The sequence below is a fragment of the Aythya ferina genome (assembly GCF_964211825.1).
Source record: "Aythya ferina genome assembly, chromosome: 6".
NCBI lineage: Eukaryota > Metazoa > Chordata > Aves > Anseriformes > Anatidae > Aythya > Aythya ferina.
Window position 1 is genome coordinate 14545781 of NC_140303.1, and position 17304 is coordinate 14563084.

Here is a 17304-nt window from a genome sequence, read left to right on the forward strand (position 1 = left end):
GAAGTGTTTAAGCTGTGAGGAGAATAGTTCAAAAAATATGCTAAACTTAATTTTACATTATAGATGTAAAATTAGTTTAATCTTAATTGACTTTTTAGGACTTCTACTTAGGCTTTCTTCAAAAATAAACTGACTTACAGCTCAGTTCTGAACAAGAAATGGTGACAAGTGATCTTATTTGCAAAAAGATGAAAATTGAATTTTCTTCAGTTTAGCAGAGGAGAGACTGGAACTGATCAAATATAACTCTAGGGCTGAATTTTATTTTTATTCAGTTGGTGATTAAATAATAAAGTGACTTGCTTAATTGTAAGATTTTTCCATTAATTACTTTTCACAGAAATTTGTTGTTGATTTTTCCCACATGAAATAATGACATTTTTAATATATCAGGGCCAATTAGTTAAAAAAAATAGTTTTATGGAGAATTCTTATGTTGAGAGGGAAGGGAAAAGTAGTATGGAGTAGGTCTAATTTCTCTGAACAGACAGTCATGAAATTTTCACTAAGATCTAGTAAAACCATGTTGGTCTTACGTTGCACAGTCTGGCAATAGATCCTGTGCCAAATTCATATAAATGCTTTGAAATATTTTATTATGGATTAAACAACTTCTTAGTAAATGATGTGTGGGTAGAGCAAAGCCCACAAGTCTGGAGACAGTTAGACATACTGAGAAAGATTGATGTTCAAGAATGCCAAGATGATGCTGAAACAGGCAAGTTGCTCTATCTGTAAGCAAATGACTGCAGCCTTTGGCCATTCTGTGCTGTTCTCCACAAAGAAGTATTAAAAAAAAATAAAATCACCAAACAGTTCTATTCATACAACTCCCTCTATAAGTGTGCATATGTATGTCTGCGTAAGTTTTGCATGCTCACAAATTTAACGTGAAAGAAGCACTTAAAATGGAATACCAAATTTTACATTTCTTTTTTTTTTCAAAAGAGTTTGCTGCTTAAATGTTTTGAAACACTTATTTCTTATAAGTATTAATTGCATTTGTCCTATTTATCCTAGAAATACTATAAGACAGAAGGAGAGTTCAGTCCCTGCAGAGAGTTTAAAAAGCAGCTCTGCCATTCTGGTATAGATTTTGGATGTTAAAAATACAACTTCAGTGTGAGTATTCTACAGATGCAGATTTTAAACCATACTGATAGGATGATTTAGATACAAGTTGTGTTATAAACAGATAGCTGACTTTATTCAGTTTGTTTTGATATTTTTGATAATTTCAGTTGATTACTGGAGTGAAATCTAAGTTGTGACTTGACTGTGTTGTAAGTACTGTTTTACAATAATCTAGTAGTAATGCCAGTTCAGATTTTGTTTCACCATCTACATTTGCACTGCAAATATACTAAGTGTTATCCTAAAAAGCAGACTGCATTTGTCAGTAAAGGACCTAATCTTAAAAACTGCCAACCACCGTACTTAGATTAGAGTTGAAGTCTGATTTTTACATCAAGTGAGGCACTAAACCAATGAACTATAGATAAAAGTTTATTTTTTTAAAGGGAAAGATAAACTCAAAAATAATTTAGTCCAGTGAGTAATTTTTCTTTAAGTGTCAGGAACAGTTTACTGTTATTAACAGGTCTATACAAATAGCCATTTAAAAGATCTTAAATTGAAAGCAATTGACAAGGGAGGAAACAGCCTTTGCTTTGTTTCACAGTAGTCATGGTTGAAGCTGCTGGTTGTCATTCTGTTGTTACAGATACAGGTTAATAAGACAAAAAGTAGGAACAACTGCTCTCTGAGCAACAAAAACCTCCTTCAGGTGTTAACGGAGTGACTGCTGCAAAATGTTTTTTAAAAAAATCTTCTGGCAGTTGTCCTTCATGCTCCGACGTCAGAGGCTGTGGCTGGGTATCTGTAGCAATATAGTTTGTTGTCTGCACCACCACTCAATAGTAACTGATGACAGGAAAAGAAAATTGTGATTAATACCAGAACTAAGCAAAATACCCAAACAAAATTTAAGAGACACTCATCTTTTTCTCCTTTGAAGACATGAACAGGAAAAGCAACAAATAATGAACTGTTAATGCATGACTAAAACTCAAACTGTGGAAGCAATCTCCTCCTGAAATTAGGAGAAAAAGGTTTTGTGGAAAACTTCTAAAGTTCCTCCTGCCTTTTCCTGTTGCCTAATAGGAACCTTATTGAGAGTTTTAAATCTTAACAAAATATTTTCTTAATTTTATGCATGTGTGTACCACTAGAGTAGCAGAACAGCTTGCTATAGAGGATTATAAAGTTCCTCCATTCCTCATGTAATGCCATGCCACAGCTCTCAGTTCATGCTGCTCTTTTAGTCTCTATGGCAGCAAACAGTACTGTGGAACATGTTTTTTGTTGTTGTTTTTTTACCCACTGTCAACCAAAGCAACTACTCAAACTTCCTGATGTCTTCCACTGTTAAGCATAAAGGAAGAAATATTGCTTTTAGTGTGCTTTGTAACCACAATGTATATAAATAGAATAACTTGCTTTTTGGATTCTTACCCCTGTTTCTGTCCAGTCCACACACAAAACCTTATCTTCATGAGCAGCCAAGTCATAGAGAGGAGCTTTGCAACTGGTAAAACACAAGTATTTATAGTCACGCATTTGAAATTGTGAGTAATTATAGTCAGCAAAATCAGTTACTGGAAGAAATACTGTCACAATGGTATCACACAGATGTGGTCTTAGCAGTTAAACATTTTAACTTTTGGATCTCCACTGTCTGTGACATTTCCACTGCTTTCTCCACAGCTGTTTAAAGTAGTTTTAACCTCTCCTACATCCCCAAAGAGAAAAGCGGTGGTGTTTTTCACCTTCTTCTAAGCTACTTTGAGACTGAAGTGTAATGACTTCTTTTTTTTTTTTTAGGAACAGTTTATTATATATTTTTTCTTCCATTTAGATACTGTTTGACTATTTTTTTTTTCCAGGAAAAGCCATTTATATCTTCTGAATGCAAACCAATTCATTTTTCAGAAATTTGTTATGGAAGCTCTGAAAAGAGTAGCAAGTTCATTATTCATGCTATTAGGTTCATTTTATAGAAGTAGTATGTGTTTTGTTCCTTGAGATAGAGCAACGTGTAACAGACTTTCTGCTGTTCTTAATCCCAGTAGCAATGTTAGAGTTCCTGCCTTCTGCATTTCAATCAATGCTGTTCTTAATGCCAAGTCAATCATGTGCTGGAACACCATACAGCTATTACAGATATTAAGCCATAGGTCATCATGTCGATTACAAATACTTTTCTTCCTTTCATTATATGCTTGACTTCTAAATCCTAGAGGATTTCCAGAAATACTAAAGGAATTTCCAATAAATTTCTCAGACTGATCTCACTAATTCATTGTGTTAACTGACCATGTGCGCTTACATTCCTTTGACTAGTAAGGAACGCATTTATTTTACCTCCTTGTGTCCCACAGCTTCACAATGTTGTCCAGAGAACCAGAGATCAGCTGATGCTCATGGGTGGGTGACCACTTCACAGATGTCACCCAGCCTGTATGAGAAGTCAGAGACAGGAGAACCAAGGAGCCATCTGGACAAAAGAGAAAAGCTACTCAGCAGATGTCAACTGAAACAGGCCTTTGAAGATGCATCCAAAATCCAGTGGGGAAAAAAAAGTCAGCAACACATTTGTGTTCAAGGTAAGTGTTGATATTCTAATACCCTGCAATTCTAATTTCATAAATCAAAGTGAACTTGAAGAAAGTGAACGTTGGGGGGGGGAAAAAAAGCTACCCAAGTTCTGGTAAAAAATAATTTAAAACAATCAAAATGTATTTTCTAGTCCCTAAACTCTCTTTACATTTAAGATTTTTGAAAAAAAAATGTTTTTATTATTAAAAAATAAGATAATACTGTTATACTGCTGAACTCTGGATGAGATTTATAGGTGCTAAACAAGTAAATATATCTATGAAATAAATCTGGCTGATTCAGTCATAACTGACTAGCAGTCCTGTCAGAGATGACACCACTATAGCATAACAAAGTGACCACTGTTTTACTTTAATGATGGTCCTACCTACCAATAGAGGGACTGAATCTTTTTTAAGAAAAAAGTTCAGGTTTTGCAAAAACCCAGTTGAATATACTTTAGGTTGTCCTTTTTTCTTCAAACTTACTAAGTGAAGTTCTCTAAATCACTAGGTAAAAAAATCAAAAGAGTCTTGTACCAAGTTAGAGAAAATAGAACTAATGTCTATATTTAACAAAAGCTCCCAAATGGCTTGTTTCAAGCAAAGGCACCAGAAAACACTTCTTGAAATGTCTCCTAACAGGGAGAAATTCTGATTTTTGGAGGAAAAAAAAAAAAGACTTAATGAATGTGCATTATTTTGTTTCACCTTTGCTGCGAGGATCCCATAGTCTAATATGTCTGTCAGTGCTCCCAGATGCAAGACGTCGACAAAGTGTTGAGTAGGAGACAGAATTAAACACTTTGTTTCCCGTCTGTCAAAAGAAAAAAAAAAAAGAAAAAAAAATTAGGGGGGGGCGGGGAGGACTCTTTAAGCTGGATATACAAAGTACAGTGATCTCACCAAAGTTGATTTGAGACCTCCTGTCTCAGCATCCCAGAGCTTAATGGTATGGTCCCACGATGCACTGCAAATTTCTTCAGCATCTGACCACAGTACGGAGGAGATGGCTTCTGTGTGGCCAGAGAGGGTTGCCAGGGGAGTCTAGAATTTGAAAGTGAGAAGAGATTAGATTGAGTATCATTTATACATTTGTTCTTTCAATAAATAAAAGAAAGAATCTGGTCGTTCTCAGGCACATCACAGGAATTTTTTGGTCTAGTAAATATTAACAAATAACAATTACTTTCTATGGTCACACTTCCCAGATAAATTCCTGGACAAACCTGGAGTTCATCTTACCCTTGTTAGTCCCAACTGTTCTGTTTTCTGCTTCTTCCGTGGTCTGTTTGCTGCTTCTTCCATTTCATCCTCTTCATCTGTAGGGACTATGACAAAAGACAGGCCTGATCTAGAGGTTTCTGAAGTTGTAATAGTGTTTTTAAGACCATCCTGCCTCACCAAAAATCCCAACAGTAAGTCAAGTGCGGGGTAAACACAATCTTTCTTTTAGATACAGTACCTACATATATACACCCAACTGGAAAAATATGACTGGTAACAGTGATAGAGAACATGCAGATTAAAATAAACAAACAAAAAAAAAAAAAAACAACAACAACAAAAAACTGTTTCTAGAAAAGACCTGACTATCTTATTGTCCTCCATACTGTGGTGTTGATAGACCAGAAAAATCACCCACAAACCTTTGTTTTGTAGAGTCTATATTAAAACCTGCATGTTTAAATAAAACAGACACAAAATATTGTGTTCTGAATAAAGCAGCAACAGGTTGTTAATAACCACACCTGAAAATTTTACCACCCAAAACAGTAATTTAAAATAGCTATGTACAGGCTTACAAAGCTATTGTTGTGTCTGTGTCCCGTCCCCTCCCAAAAAAAGTCAAAGCTTGCTTTTATTGAAATTCAAGTTTTCATTATAAAGTATTCATGTATTCATCATGCAGGCTGTTCTAAGTACAGTTCTGAAGACAGCCAAGGATCCCAGACTAGACTTATCTTACCTGCAGACCAAATCTTTAACATTTTATCCCAAGACCCACTGCAAAACTGTAAAAATAGAAACATTTTGTTAAAAGTTGATCCAGACAGGCCTTGCAGGCCATACTAAGTACAGTTCCTGCTTGGAAAAAAATAACCAATGGATTCTGAGCTCCTCAAATGAGACCAAAGAAGTTTTTGTATAGATCAAATGACTCTTTTTTCCCCTCCTTTCTTTGCAGGAAGAATATCTACAAAACATCTCTTTCTTTCATCACCAGATTTTATTTTAATCCTTTTGTTACTGAGGCAAGCTGAGAGGGGTGACTACCTTCGGTATGAATGCTCTTACGTACTGAAGTCCTGAAGGGAAAGGACCTCTTCTGTCACTTGCTTTTTATGAATATCACTCTTGAAATATTTTTTTCCCATTCAAAACTACTGTGGAAATACAGGTTGAATTTGAAAATAGTTCATTATAACCTGTATTCATGTCTGTTAAATGCAATGTTTCCTTAAAAATGAACATTCAGCTTCACTGAACAGAAGTCAAAAGCAGCAGTATAATGGCTTGGCTATCTAAAGTCACTTTCAGCTTTTTGTCATACTAGAGGTAAGTGCACTGCTTTGTTGAAAAGATTTAGTGTTGATGTAGCACATATAATCTTTAATAACCATCATAACAGGAATGGAAAAATCAGTGTGTTGGTCACAATAACACAATGACCAGTAATACTGAGGGCCAAAAAAAATATATTTTTGAGATATAGGTTGCTAAAATCCCAAAAAACAGGTTTCTTTTAAGAAGTCACTCACTTTAGTTCGCGTGCAATCAACAGCTACAGAGTCCACGCTCCCAGCATGCCCCCTGCAGCAGTGAAGGGCTTTCACTTTGTTCTTCTCTGCATTCCACTCCCAGAGCAGGATAGTTTGATCCATAGATGCACTGAGTAACAGGCAGGATAGACTATCTGAGGAAGAAAGAAGTCATGTTCACACCAAATTCAGCTTACCAAAGCATTTATAGTAATTATTCTAGTTGAAGATGAAATAGTAGATAGAAACCCAGGCATATCTCAGTTTACACTGTTATTCTGCAAATACAATTAATGTAAATATTTACATACAAAATACTGCATACAAATATTTACAGATATATACATACAATATACAGATATTTACTGAAAGGATGATAGACAATATGAATGCTAAAGTACAACATTCATTACTGTAATGGTGCCAGTAAAACAAGCTGTTAACTTCATTATCAAGACTTCTGACAAGAGGCTGAAGTAATTTTTAACATCTAGATTTCTAGACATTGTCCTGGGCAATGTGTTGAAGGTGTCCTGTTTGAGCAGGGGGCTTGGACCAGATGATTTCCAGAGGTCCCTTCCAACTGTAACCATTCTGTGATTATTGAATAGTCATTCACTGTTGTTTCAACATAGTCAACACTGACATTTATCCCCCAATAAATCAAGCTATTACTGCTCCCATAAGATATATGCTGACCTTGCTTCACCCATGCCACATCCTTCACTACTTCTGTATGCCCAGCTATTGTCATGATAGATTTTCCTTCCAAAGACCAGATTCGAGCAGTCTGATCATAGCAGCCAGTTAATATCCTGCAAAATACAGAATTTGAAGCATTCTTGTCTTTAAAAACAAACATGTTTTTATGAAAGAACACAACAACCAGAAACTGAAAAAAAAATAGTAACATAGTAACTGGTTAGCTGAAATTAATTTAAAATGTAACTACTTTGTATTAAAAACAAACAAAAAAAACCTTGGAAAAGTAAAAATATATATATTTTGTTACAGTGCAAGGCTAGGAGTAAAGGAGAAGAGCAATGAGAGGGAGTACTGCATATTCTGGTAGGTGAAGCTTAACATCTCATACGTTATTTAAAATAAAAGATGCTGTTATTGTAGTATGTTACATGAGGATCTCAAAGCACTTTCGAATCATTATTTACTAGAGAAGCATGGCCTAGCTGTTTGGAAATAAATTTAAAAATATTGTACAAAAGGACAATTATAAGTGCATTTTAAAGAAAAGCTCAGCACAAAGCTACACAATTGTATTTGTTACTACATGAATGTCACATTTGAAGTCTAAAGGATTTAAGCTTTAAAATAGAAATCTTGGTGTCCTTTAAGAAATAGTGAGCAGTATTTGTGTTACCCATTTCTACTAACGGCATCTCAAGCAGTTGTTTTCTGCTGTGTTAAAGTTGCTGTCAGCAGAGAACAGAGATATTAAAATCGAACTCCTTACAAAAGCAAGTAGTGTCTGACTGACTTGCTAGGTTAAAAAGAAAAATCAGAACAGATCAAGAAAAAAACAGACATAAAGATACAGAATAGGACTTCATTTGACACCATGGAGTCTTCTGCATACAACAGGAATAAGTAATACAGACTTAGAACTGGTTTACTGTGGTACCATTCTTCAGTGGCTTGAACAGAACTGATCCAGTCATCATGGAAGATGCACTCCTCTGGTTGAGGGGCCATGTATTTCTCCACATACTCTATTTCCACCACTTCTTCCTGAGTTCACAGACAGAAGAGTTATTTAGTGCAGTTTAATTTTTCTTAATAGCAATTATACTTAATTTTAGTGTGGTACAGATATAAAAGTTTATTGAACCAAATGTCTCAGTATCCAAGTATTATCGCTTTCCATAGTTTTAGCAAGTTACAATTAATGGCAAGCTGAAAGCAAAATGAAATAGTTATAGTTTTCAGGTTCCTCTTTACTGTATCTACCTATGTAAAAGTCGTGTCTAAAGTAATTCATGAATTTGACTTTTTTAGAGGTGATGCTAACCTCTCCTTTTATCTCTCAATGTAACTGAGCACGGGAAGCTAAAACATGTTAGTGATAAACTACATGCAACAATAATTTACCCTCTAAATTGTATAAAGACAACAGTTTGGATTAAGGGTGTTTCTTGCACTGCTCTGTCCTCTACTGTCTAATCATTCTGCAGTTGAGAATGACTTTAAACATACACAACTTTTGTGTAAGTCAGGAAAGGAGAAGAACTGAGCAGGGCAACTTTTCATCAGCTTAGAGATTTACCTAGTTAGGGTGACAGGGTGATACCTTTCTTGAACTGAGAGATGTTGGCTAAATCTGTTTTGCGAAAGAAAGCAAGCATGGCTTACCGTGGAGATATTTTCCATCTCCATGTGTGTGACCAGTGGCATACGCAAAAACTGGCCATTGATAAGGAAGTCAAATTCCACATACTTGTGGTCAGCTGAAACAAAGCAGAATTCACTCTCAGGTAGTGCTGTTTAACAGATGCTATCAAGAACAACTTCGCTCTGGGGCTGGCTCAGGAGAACAGACCCAGCATGAGCATTAAAAGCTCAGCCAGGCGGCCACGCGTGGGCAGCCCACGGCGTTACGCGAGGGGAGGGAAGGGAGGCTCGCTGCGAGCCACGGGGGCTCTGCCGGCTGCCTGCGCCCGCCCGCTGCTCCCCGGACCCCTCCGTGCGGCCCCGGCCCGGCCCCGAAGCGCAGGGCCGAGGCGGGGCCTGCGGCGGAGCCCCCAGTCCGGCACCTACCGTCGGCGGCCACCAGCAGCTTGTTGATGAGGTGGCTGAGGTCGGTGATCTCGGAGGCCGCGGGCACGGAGAAGGGCACATCCTCCACGGCGTACCTGCGGGCACGCGGCGCCGTTAGCCGGCCCTGCGCGGGGGCCTCCCCGTACCCCCCCACCCATCCCAACCCGGCGCGGCCTCACCTGGGGTTCTCGGTGCGGAACCGCGCCGTGAGCTGCGCCATGCTGCTGCTGGCGGTGCTGCTGCTGCTGGCGGTGCTGCAGCGCCCGGCCTGCCCCTGCCCCACGCGGCCGCAGCCCCCGCCAGGCCGCGCGCCGCCTCCCCGCTGCCGGCGCGCCCCCTGCCGGCCGCTGGGCGCCGCGCGTGCGCCGAGGGGCGGCCTCCATGGCGGCGCCGGCGGGAGCCGAGGCGAGGTGGGGCGGGCTCGCTCCGGGGGTCGGGGCCGGGCTCCCCTCGCCCCCGGGCTGGGGGAGAGAGAGCGGCGGGGCGGGGGCGCGGCGCCCCGCGGTGAGGGGTGGCAGGGGGTCGGCGGAGGCAGCCTGGCGGCGGCCGGGCTGACGGGGCGCCGCCCCCTCGCCGAGAGGCAGCGGCCGGCCCTGCCCCGCGGCGGTGGGGAAGGTCCTGCCCCGGGCGGAGCGGAGCCGAGCACCCCGGGGTGGGGGGCACCGGCACCTGCGGCTCGCCTCTGCACTGGGTTCTCCCGCCCCTCCGCGGCGCCCCCGGCAGCGGGCGGGGCCCAGCCCCAGTGGCCCCGCGCCCCCCGGAGCCGCCCCGCGGTTCCCTGAGGGGTCCCCCTGAGCCCTGCCGAGCACCTGGGCGCTTCCCAAACCTTCCGTGCGCTCCGTGCTGTACCCGCCTGCTGCTGTACCGCGGACACGAGCTGAGTCTCGAGCCCGGCACCAGCTAACGTTAAGCTAGTTTAGCTGCCTGCTTGAGGACAGTGCTCTGCTCCAGTTTCGTCCCCGTTACGTTTCGCTGTAATTCATGCCCTTTATAATGGTTTGCTTGTTAGAGCGGTCTCAACAGAGGCAGCTTTTTCAGAGGAAGTGTTGTGTTAAGCTTTGCAATTATTTTAAATCTTTTTATAAAACCTTCTAATTATTATAGGGAAAACTGAGAAAGAATTGTTAGCAAGGCTTCCAACTGTATTTGCCATCATGAAGTGTAAACTGAGGCCAAGATGAGGCACATTGCTATCAGCAGTGCTGAAAACATGAATTTAGTCGAGCTTTGGTTTATCTTTTTTCTTTTTTTAACAGGGGTGCGCACTGAAGACTCCTGTCTGTAAATGTAAGGGAATGGGCTTATTATCAAAATGGTCTCACATGTTTTCTTCAAGTTCAGTTTTCTTCTAAGAGAAGAGAGACTAAAATCTTGCATAATTTCCTCAGCGTTAAAATAACTTGATTTGGGATTTTGGAAGACAGCACTTCTGTTTGGGTCTGCCTGCATATAGCCCTCAGAAAGAGCCCTCATAACTGAGGGAAGGCAGAAACACACAGTCATGTGAGACCTGAGAGTTACATTGGTCTAGAACTGGTGTAGTTGTAGTTGGTTTGTAGGTGTTGCCTCAGCATCAGGTCTGCCTGCCTTTTGCTGAGTGATCTTGTTTGTCTTTGGAACTGAACTGCTGATGGTAGTATAGTAAGCTACGTTGCAGTGCCTGATGATTGCTCTCTTGAAGATCCCATCACTAAGACTTCTTAAAATACTAGTGATGGTTGCAATACTTACCTGTGCTAGCAGTTTCTGTGGCTGCCAGCTCTCTGTGGAGTCAAACTGAGGGCAGCAGCAGTTGCAGATACTGTTTTATTTTGAGCAGGGTGCTTCTCAATGGGGAGGCAGGGTGACAGAAGCGGTGCTGCAGTGTTAGGGTGCTGACCCTTGAGTGGGAAGCAGCCATGGAGCAGTGGGCTTGGCAGAGAGCAGCACGTAGGTGGCTCTCCTGGTGCTGTGCTGAGCCTGAAGCTGAGGCAAAGAGCTGCCAGCACTTGAGCTGTGCGTGGGGGATACAGCTGTTGATTCAGTTTTTACACTAAGTTAAACTCCCACCTTTCTCCCTCAACTTCTTGCTAAATGTAGCAAGCCATGGTGTTACATATGTGCCACAAAAATTTCAATTGTAAAACATTTATGAAAAAGAGGGATACTTGCGTATTATTCACTTTTTCATGACAAATATCCATGCATATATCTATGAACAGGATTTAGTTGTCTTATTTGGAGAATTAGTTGACAATATTTATCTAACTATGCCATTTATTAGTTATGTATGTGTTTATACAAGGTCACTGAACAGAAATATACTGAGGGTGTGTTTTAAACACCAAGGTACAACTTCATGCTCTAGCTATTTCTGTTTTACTTATAACAGGAAGCTGGAAAAATATCACTGTATGTTTGCCCTGCTGCTATCATTTTTCCCCAGGCTGTTATTAACTAGCATGTTAGATACAGAGCGTTGGGCTGCTCTGGCCACAGGTCAGTGCTGAGACAGCTGTCCCTGCTCTCTTTGGCAGGGTTGTGGCATGCTCAGAGCACACACCATCGCTGTCTGTCGAACGAACATCTTCAGGTGATTTCTAACAGCTGAAAGTGCTGCCCTAGCAAAACCAACATATATTTATGCCTTTTAATAGGGGCACACTGGTTGAGTGATGATGAAATCTAGTTCTGTCTGGCGTGGATTTTTTTTTTCTATTGTCTGCTTCAGATATTTAAACTGAAACATCCTATAATTGTTCTCAGATCCAAAGCTACAAAATACTTGGTAAACATGATTAACTTCATTTAGAGCTTGGTTTGGAGTGTCTTCACTTGAAAATTGAAAGGAAAAATAAATCTGCTTTAGAATATTTATTATAATGAGCATATGAGCAGCTTAACTTCATAATGTTGTTCATATCAGTAGAATGCTTTATTCATCTCCAGAAGCTAGGGAGATGTTCTACTTTGCCCATGGTCCTTTATATCTTTTCAAAGAAAAATAAATTTATGCTTTCAGTTGTACAGTTCTTTCTGAAAGGCTTTATAGTCTTTTACATTCTCCTTACCAAAGCTGTAAATGGTTTAGATGCCACAGCTGAGATCGTCCATCTGAAGGAATTTACTGTGTGATGAAGAACATAAAGCTGGTAGGAGTCATGTTCTAACATAATGCTGCCTGTCTCTAAAATAAATACGGAAGAGTATTTATTTCCAAAGCACCTTTCTCCCTCCTCCAATACAAATTGCAGGAATTAAGTTTTGTTCTGTTCACATATATATATATATATATATATATTCCAGTACGCACATAATATGCCAAAGTGACATATTACTTTACTACTACATTACTTAAATATATATATATATATATATAAATATATATATATATTTAAGTAATGTAGAGGCCAGGTTAATTTGTCTTTTTGTTTAGTTCCTTATAAATATTTGGGTTTGGTCACTGCTTTAAAGGCTGTGTTGGCTAGGTGAAAGCCTTATCCTGTGGCAATTCACTGTCTCATATTCTCTGTTTGCTTGAAGGTTTGTAATGGGCAGCTGAGCTCCTTGAAGGACTTTTCTTTGGGATGGGAGGTAAATCTCCAAAGTGCTGAGAACTCTGTTTTTTGTGTTTCATCCTATGATTCATGCCAAGCTTTGTTTTGAATATCTGGCACTTTTTGTGCCCAAAGCTTCCAGATGTAGTCTAACTGTAGTAATTTTCTGTAATTTAAATGTTATTTTATACCCCTTTAAAACAAACGCAATTTACTTCAAGATGGCTCTGTGACCGAGTTGGGTAACGCGAGTCCTGAGTGTTTACTGTGGTAGTAGATGAATAATATTTTCATAAAGCAGTGCTGGCATATCTGTAAGTACTAAGAATCTCTGGATGTGTATAGATAAGTGCTTGTGGATGTATCTAAATGAAAAGCGTAAGAACATGTATTGTCTGTTTTGTATCTGTGTGCACAATGACAAGTCAAGCAAATTTTCTTGTACTAGGTGCTAAACTATACTCTTGGAGGAACACACTGCAATGTACCTGCAGTGTGTAATAAAGTGGTAAAGAAGCAAGGGCTTTTTATCTTGAGGGCTTTGCTTTTAGCTTGCAGTGGGATTAGAACCTGTAAAACTTAGATCTTTAACACCAGAAAAAATCCTGTAGCAACCTCTTGATTGAGGCTAGTACTGAAGTAAAGTTTTGTAACTTTTCCAGGTCATCTGGTAATGGAAGAAAATGGAGTTGACCATGATGTTGCTATGGAAAGATCTAATGTTTTGTTTGTAGGTAACTGCAATGGTGCAGGACAGTTGGAAACAAACGATCGGGTTTTTCAGGTGAGATATGAACATTCTGTCTTTTTAGACGCTTTCTTTACGTTCTCTCCAATTACTTTACAGTGTGATTTTTCATATTTTGTTATTTGTTCCCTTTACACTAATACATTGTCCCCTTTAGACTAATTTTTTTGTTCCCTTTGTATTTGTATTTGTTCGCTTTAGACTAATACATTGTTGTGTTTTTAAAAAAATACAGAAGTTCCTTCACTTGTATTCTTGTGCCACTCGGTTTTGAACTGATAAATATCCAGATGTTACCTGTAATGACAGCCTTTTAGTAATTATATTTAGCAACTCCTGTTACAGTGCTGAAGAAATACTTATTTTGTTAACAAAATTCTTTATTAAAAGAATTTTGGATGGGTTCAGAACACTTGAAAATTGGGTCAAACTGCTTAGTGACCGGATGTGGAAAAGGAGAGTCCAAGGACAACACAAAATATGTATAGACATCAAGTGAAGGGGAATCTTAAGTATAGCTGTTACTAAATATTGCCACCTATCCTAGCCACAGAGACTTCTGTGAATAAAATGTTCTTGTTCAGATTGCATTGGCTAAGAGATCATTCAGGTAGTGGGTTAGTAGTGTGTTCATGGCCTTCATACAATCTTGTTGTTTTCTGGTGTTTTTTACAGAGGAGCTGAAACTGCATAAGGTTTCTGGCCCAGTTCTGACTACAGTACAGAATTTAGAAACATTTTTCCCCTCTTTTTTGATTTGCAGTTTCCACATTTTTGTTACAGAAGCATTAGAGCTGGATGTGTAATTGTTGCAGAGAGAAAACAGATTGCCCTTCTTGCACTGGCCAAATGACAGCCTTACAAAACTTACATAGGGCTACCTAATTCTTACTGTTTTTAAATGTTTAATGTTTGTGTTGACAGAGTTGCAACAGGACACATATTTGTGTTTAAACATTTAAATTTAATACAAATTGAATGTGCTGTGAGATCTCAATTTCTCAAGCTTGAGTAGAATATGTTCTGAGTACGTATTTTTTTTGAGACTTGCAAGATCTGATTCTTGGTCTTGCACTGTATAATTCTTGGACTTGATTTTGTTTTCTGCTGCTTGTGCTTCTTCTGTGGTAAAGAATTAAGAAAGCAGTCAGTGTATAGAAACTTTGTCTCCATAGCTAAATGCAAGTATCTAAAGGCTGAGTAGAATAATATCTAAGATTTCGTTTTAAGTCAAATTGAGTTGGTGGATGTTCTTTCAGTTTCTTGGTAGGCTTGAGATGTTTTAAAGTTATAAGTAATTTTGGGGTACAGCTCTTGGGCACAGTGGAATTTCTCTCCTTTTAGTAGAGAGTCAGTTCTCGAAAGTAGAAATGTATTCATATTTTCAGCATGAAAATGTGAAAACCAGAACTGCCAGTGCTAAATAGTAGCCTCTCGATCAGAAGGACGTAGAGCTCCATCTGAGTAGAAATGCACCGTGACAATTTTAAATGTTCTTTTGTTTGTTTTTTTAAAAGTAGAAATTGCTACTTGGCATTAAAGTGTATTTTACTGTTTTTCCTCTGTGAAAGCGTTTAACCTGCATGGATTCCAAGGATCCGTTGTTTGGACACAGCGACTCTCCCGCAGCCTTACCTATCACAGTACGCCTTTTGGGTAGTTCTCCATCATTAGCTGCACCTGCACGGCCACCCCAGCCTCAGCCTCTCTCCGCAGAGGAGTTCCATCTGGTAGACCAAAACGGGCAGCCTCTCTATGAGCTGCAGCCCCTAGGAGGGCCCAGCACACAGATGGTGAGTACATCTGAAGCAGGGCAGGTGGAGAAGTCTGTGGCATTGGAGCTCTTTGAAGGACCTTATATACGGTGCTTGTTTGCTGTAACAGCCAATTAATTCAGTCTTGAGCAACAAGGTGAGACTTTTCAGTGGTTCAGTTCATGCTCCAGTTGCTCTTCCTCATTGGCAAGCCCCATCTCCAGCCATAGCAAATTTTATTATATGACAGTGTCATGTCTTTTGTCAGTACTCAGCCTGGATGTTATTGGGTGATGAGATTTTGTACTTATATCGTTGCTGCTTTCTCTATATTCCCGGGATATGTGTGTCTATTTTTGTAGGACTCGGATGTTAGCAATAAGCTAACCCATTAGATCTTTTTTTTTTAATCTGCTCAAAATGTTGCTTTGTAGTTCTTAGTTACCTTTTTACAAAATAAGTGTTCCTTCATTCAAGTAGTTTGCTTGGCATATATTGTATTGTCATTATAGACACCTGACCCGTTTCAAGTGCAATAAATCAGGAACAGGGTTATATTTTGTTATGTTAGCTTTCATAACATTGCTGGAAACAAGTTCTTGGTAACTGCAGCACTATTTACCATAAGGAGTCATTTTAGTTTTCTAGGATTTTTGAAGATTTAATTAATTTGTTTTTTCAAGTTCTGCAGCTTTACCTTCTGTCTGCTTTTGCATGAAACATTGCCCATATAGATCAATTTCTTAGGAGTAAAGATCAAATTTATTTATATGTTATGATTAATCCTGCTAGTCCATGAATGCGGTTACAGTGAATCCAATTATGAATTACTTTCATGTTTTTGATAGCTTTCAGTTCTGAATAAATGTGTAATTCGTTGTAGAATCCTGTATGTTTGTTTTTTGTTTTTTGTTTTTGTTTGTTTGTTTGTTTTTCCTCTCTAATCAAGTAAATGGCTATTTTAAAAGGTGGAAAATAATTTTATGAAACTGACATTAAATAGACAGTTTCCTTTATTATGTGAAACAAAGTTAATTTATAGGCCTTAATTGCAACCAGAATATTTCCTGTTCTAGTTATAAGCCAAACTGGTCAATCTGGACAGTGATCACTAGACCATCTAGCACCATTCATACTTTTCTGTGATTGCCTTACAGATGATTGTTGCCAGCCAGTCAGAAAATGGCCAGGTGCTGCATGTCATTCCTTCTGCCCAGCCAGGAGTGGCCCAAGTGATTATTCCTCAAGGTCAGCTCCTGGATGTGACCAGCACTCAGGGTGAGTATAAGCTGTGGGACTTGAGGGTATGTGTTCCTCTGACTAAGTGCATCCTGTGTGATTTTTTTTAAGAACCTCTTGTTTGTATATTTCCTTTCCTTAGCCAAAGTTAAAAGACAAAAATACATATTTACTGAATCTGCTTTCTGATTATGAATTTGGCATGCTTTGCAGTGTTTTCTGTTGCACAAAAACCTGTGAAATAAAGGTTATTATGCTCACTTTAGGTGTGTCATAGATAAATAGAGATATGAAGGATAAAGCTGCTTCTTGCATTATTTATCATTAATAAATATATTTCTGCTATATCAGACAACTGTACCAGCAGCTTCCAATTTTTACTGCCTGCTTGTTTCATTTTTGAACGAAGTAGTTAATTCAAGTAAAGCAGATAGGAGAATTCCTGTTCTTATCTGTTCCAGACACCTCACTCAGGAGATATGGCATCTTTTGTGAAGCCAGAAATGAAGTATCTAGGTAGAAATTCAGTTCCCCGTGAAGCACATGAGATGCAATTTCTACTTTGTCACCAAGTTTTTGCCCTCAGCGTGTCACATTTTAAGTATGTGCTGAGATGCACAACTACATGCACAAATTTTAAGCTTTTCTTTAGGAAAGGATGTATTTTAAAATCTGAAAGCATTGATTATTTATCTGTAAGCCTAGCTGGATGGCTAAAGGCTGTGTACTAGTTTGCATTCACAGAATAATCCTGAAAACTCAGTTGTCGTGTTACGTCAAACTCTGAAAGGTTTGTTACTGTTATGCATTTTCTGTATAAAATAAAAAATTTGAACA

The 17304-nt window shown here is 39.2% G+C and overlaps 2 protein-coding genes across 14 annotated transcripts in view; one reads left to right on the forward strand and one right to left on the reverse strand.

Moving 5' to 3' along the window:
• Positions 1 to 1488: 1488 nt before the first annotated feature.
• On the reverse strand, positions 1489 to 9524 carry WDR12 (WD repeat domain 12). The gene is made up of 13 exons (XM_084523070.1): positions 9370 to 9524; positions 9191 to 9285; positions 8786 to 8880; positions 8058 to 8164; positions 7118 to 7233; positions 6419 to 6573; positions 5626 to 5671; positions 4902 to 4987; positions 4563 to 4703; positions 4368 to 4473; positions 3424 to 3556; positions 2515 to 2587; positions 1489 to 1923 (listed from the first exon to the last, which is right to left on the reverse strand). Exons 1-13 carry the CDS (start codon positions 9408 to 9410, stop codon positions 1846 to 1848), a joined length of 1272 nt encoding a protein of 423 aa, XP_084379196.1. The 5' UTR covers positions 9411 to 9524; the 3' UTR covers positions 1489 to 1845.
• The window catches only part of CARF (calcium responsive transcription factor), a 43293-nt gene continuing 29532 nt past the window's right edge, over positions 3544 to 17304 (forward strand). For 4 of the 13 annotated variants that reach the window (XR_014694183.1, XR_014694184.1, XR_014694185.1 and 1 more), the window contains exons 1-5: positions 5680 to 6215; positions 7433 to 7486; positions 13389 to 13510; positions 15046 to 15267; positions 16386 to 16506. Coding sequence is in view for 10 of the 13 variants with exons in the window: in XM_084523058.1 (XP_084379184.1) it covers positions 7462 to 7486; positions 13389 to 13510; positions 15046 to 15267; positions 16386 to 16506 (490 nt within the window). In the remaining 3 variants the exon portion in view is untranslated. Of the gene's footprint in view, positions 3666 to 5679; positions 6216 to 7244; positions 7487 to 9557; positions 9601 to 9915; positions 10165 to 10197; positions 11763 to 12712; positions 12764 to 13388; positions 13511 to 15045; positions 15268 to 16385; positions 16507 to 17304 lie in introns of those variants that run through there. The other 9 variants (XM_084523052.1, XM_084523059.1, XM_084523053.1 and 6 more) reach the window with 9 other exon arrangements.

What these genes read in the sequence shown, in the direction of transcription:
- WDR12 (XM_084523070.1), bottom strand. Translation starts at nt 9,410, where the DNA reads ATGGCGCAGCTCACGGCGCGGTTCCGCACCGAGAACCCCAG. An exon ending in GTTAAAGATTTGGTCTGCAG is followed by an intron (nt 4,988 to 5,625) that starts GTAAGATAAGTC and finishes CTTTTGTCATAG; the next exon opens with TCCCTACAGATGAAGAGGAT. An exon ending in TGGACTGGACAGAAACAGGG is followed by an intron (nt 1,924 to 2,514) that starts GTAAGAATCCAA and finishes TCCTGTCATCAG; the next exon opens with TTACTATTGAGTGGTGGTGC.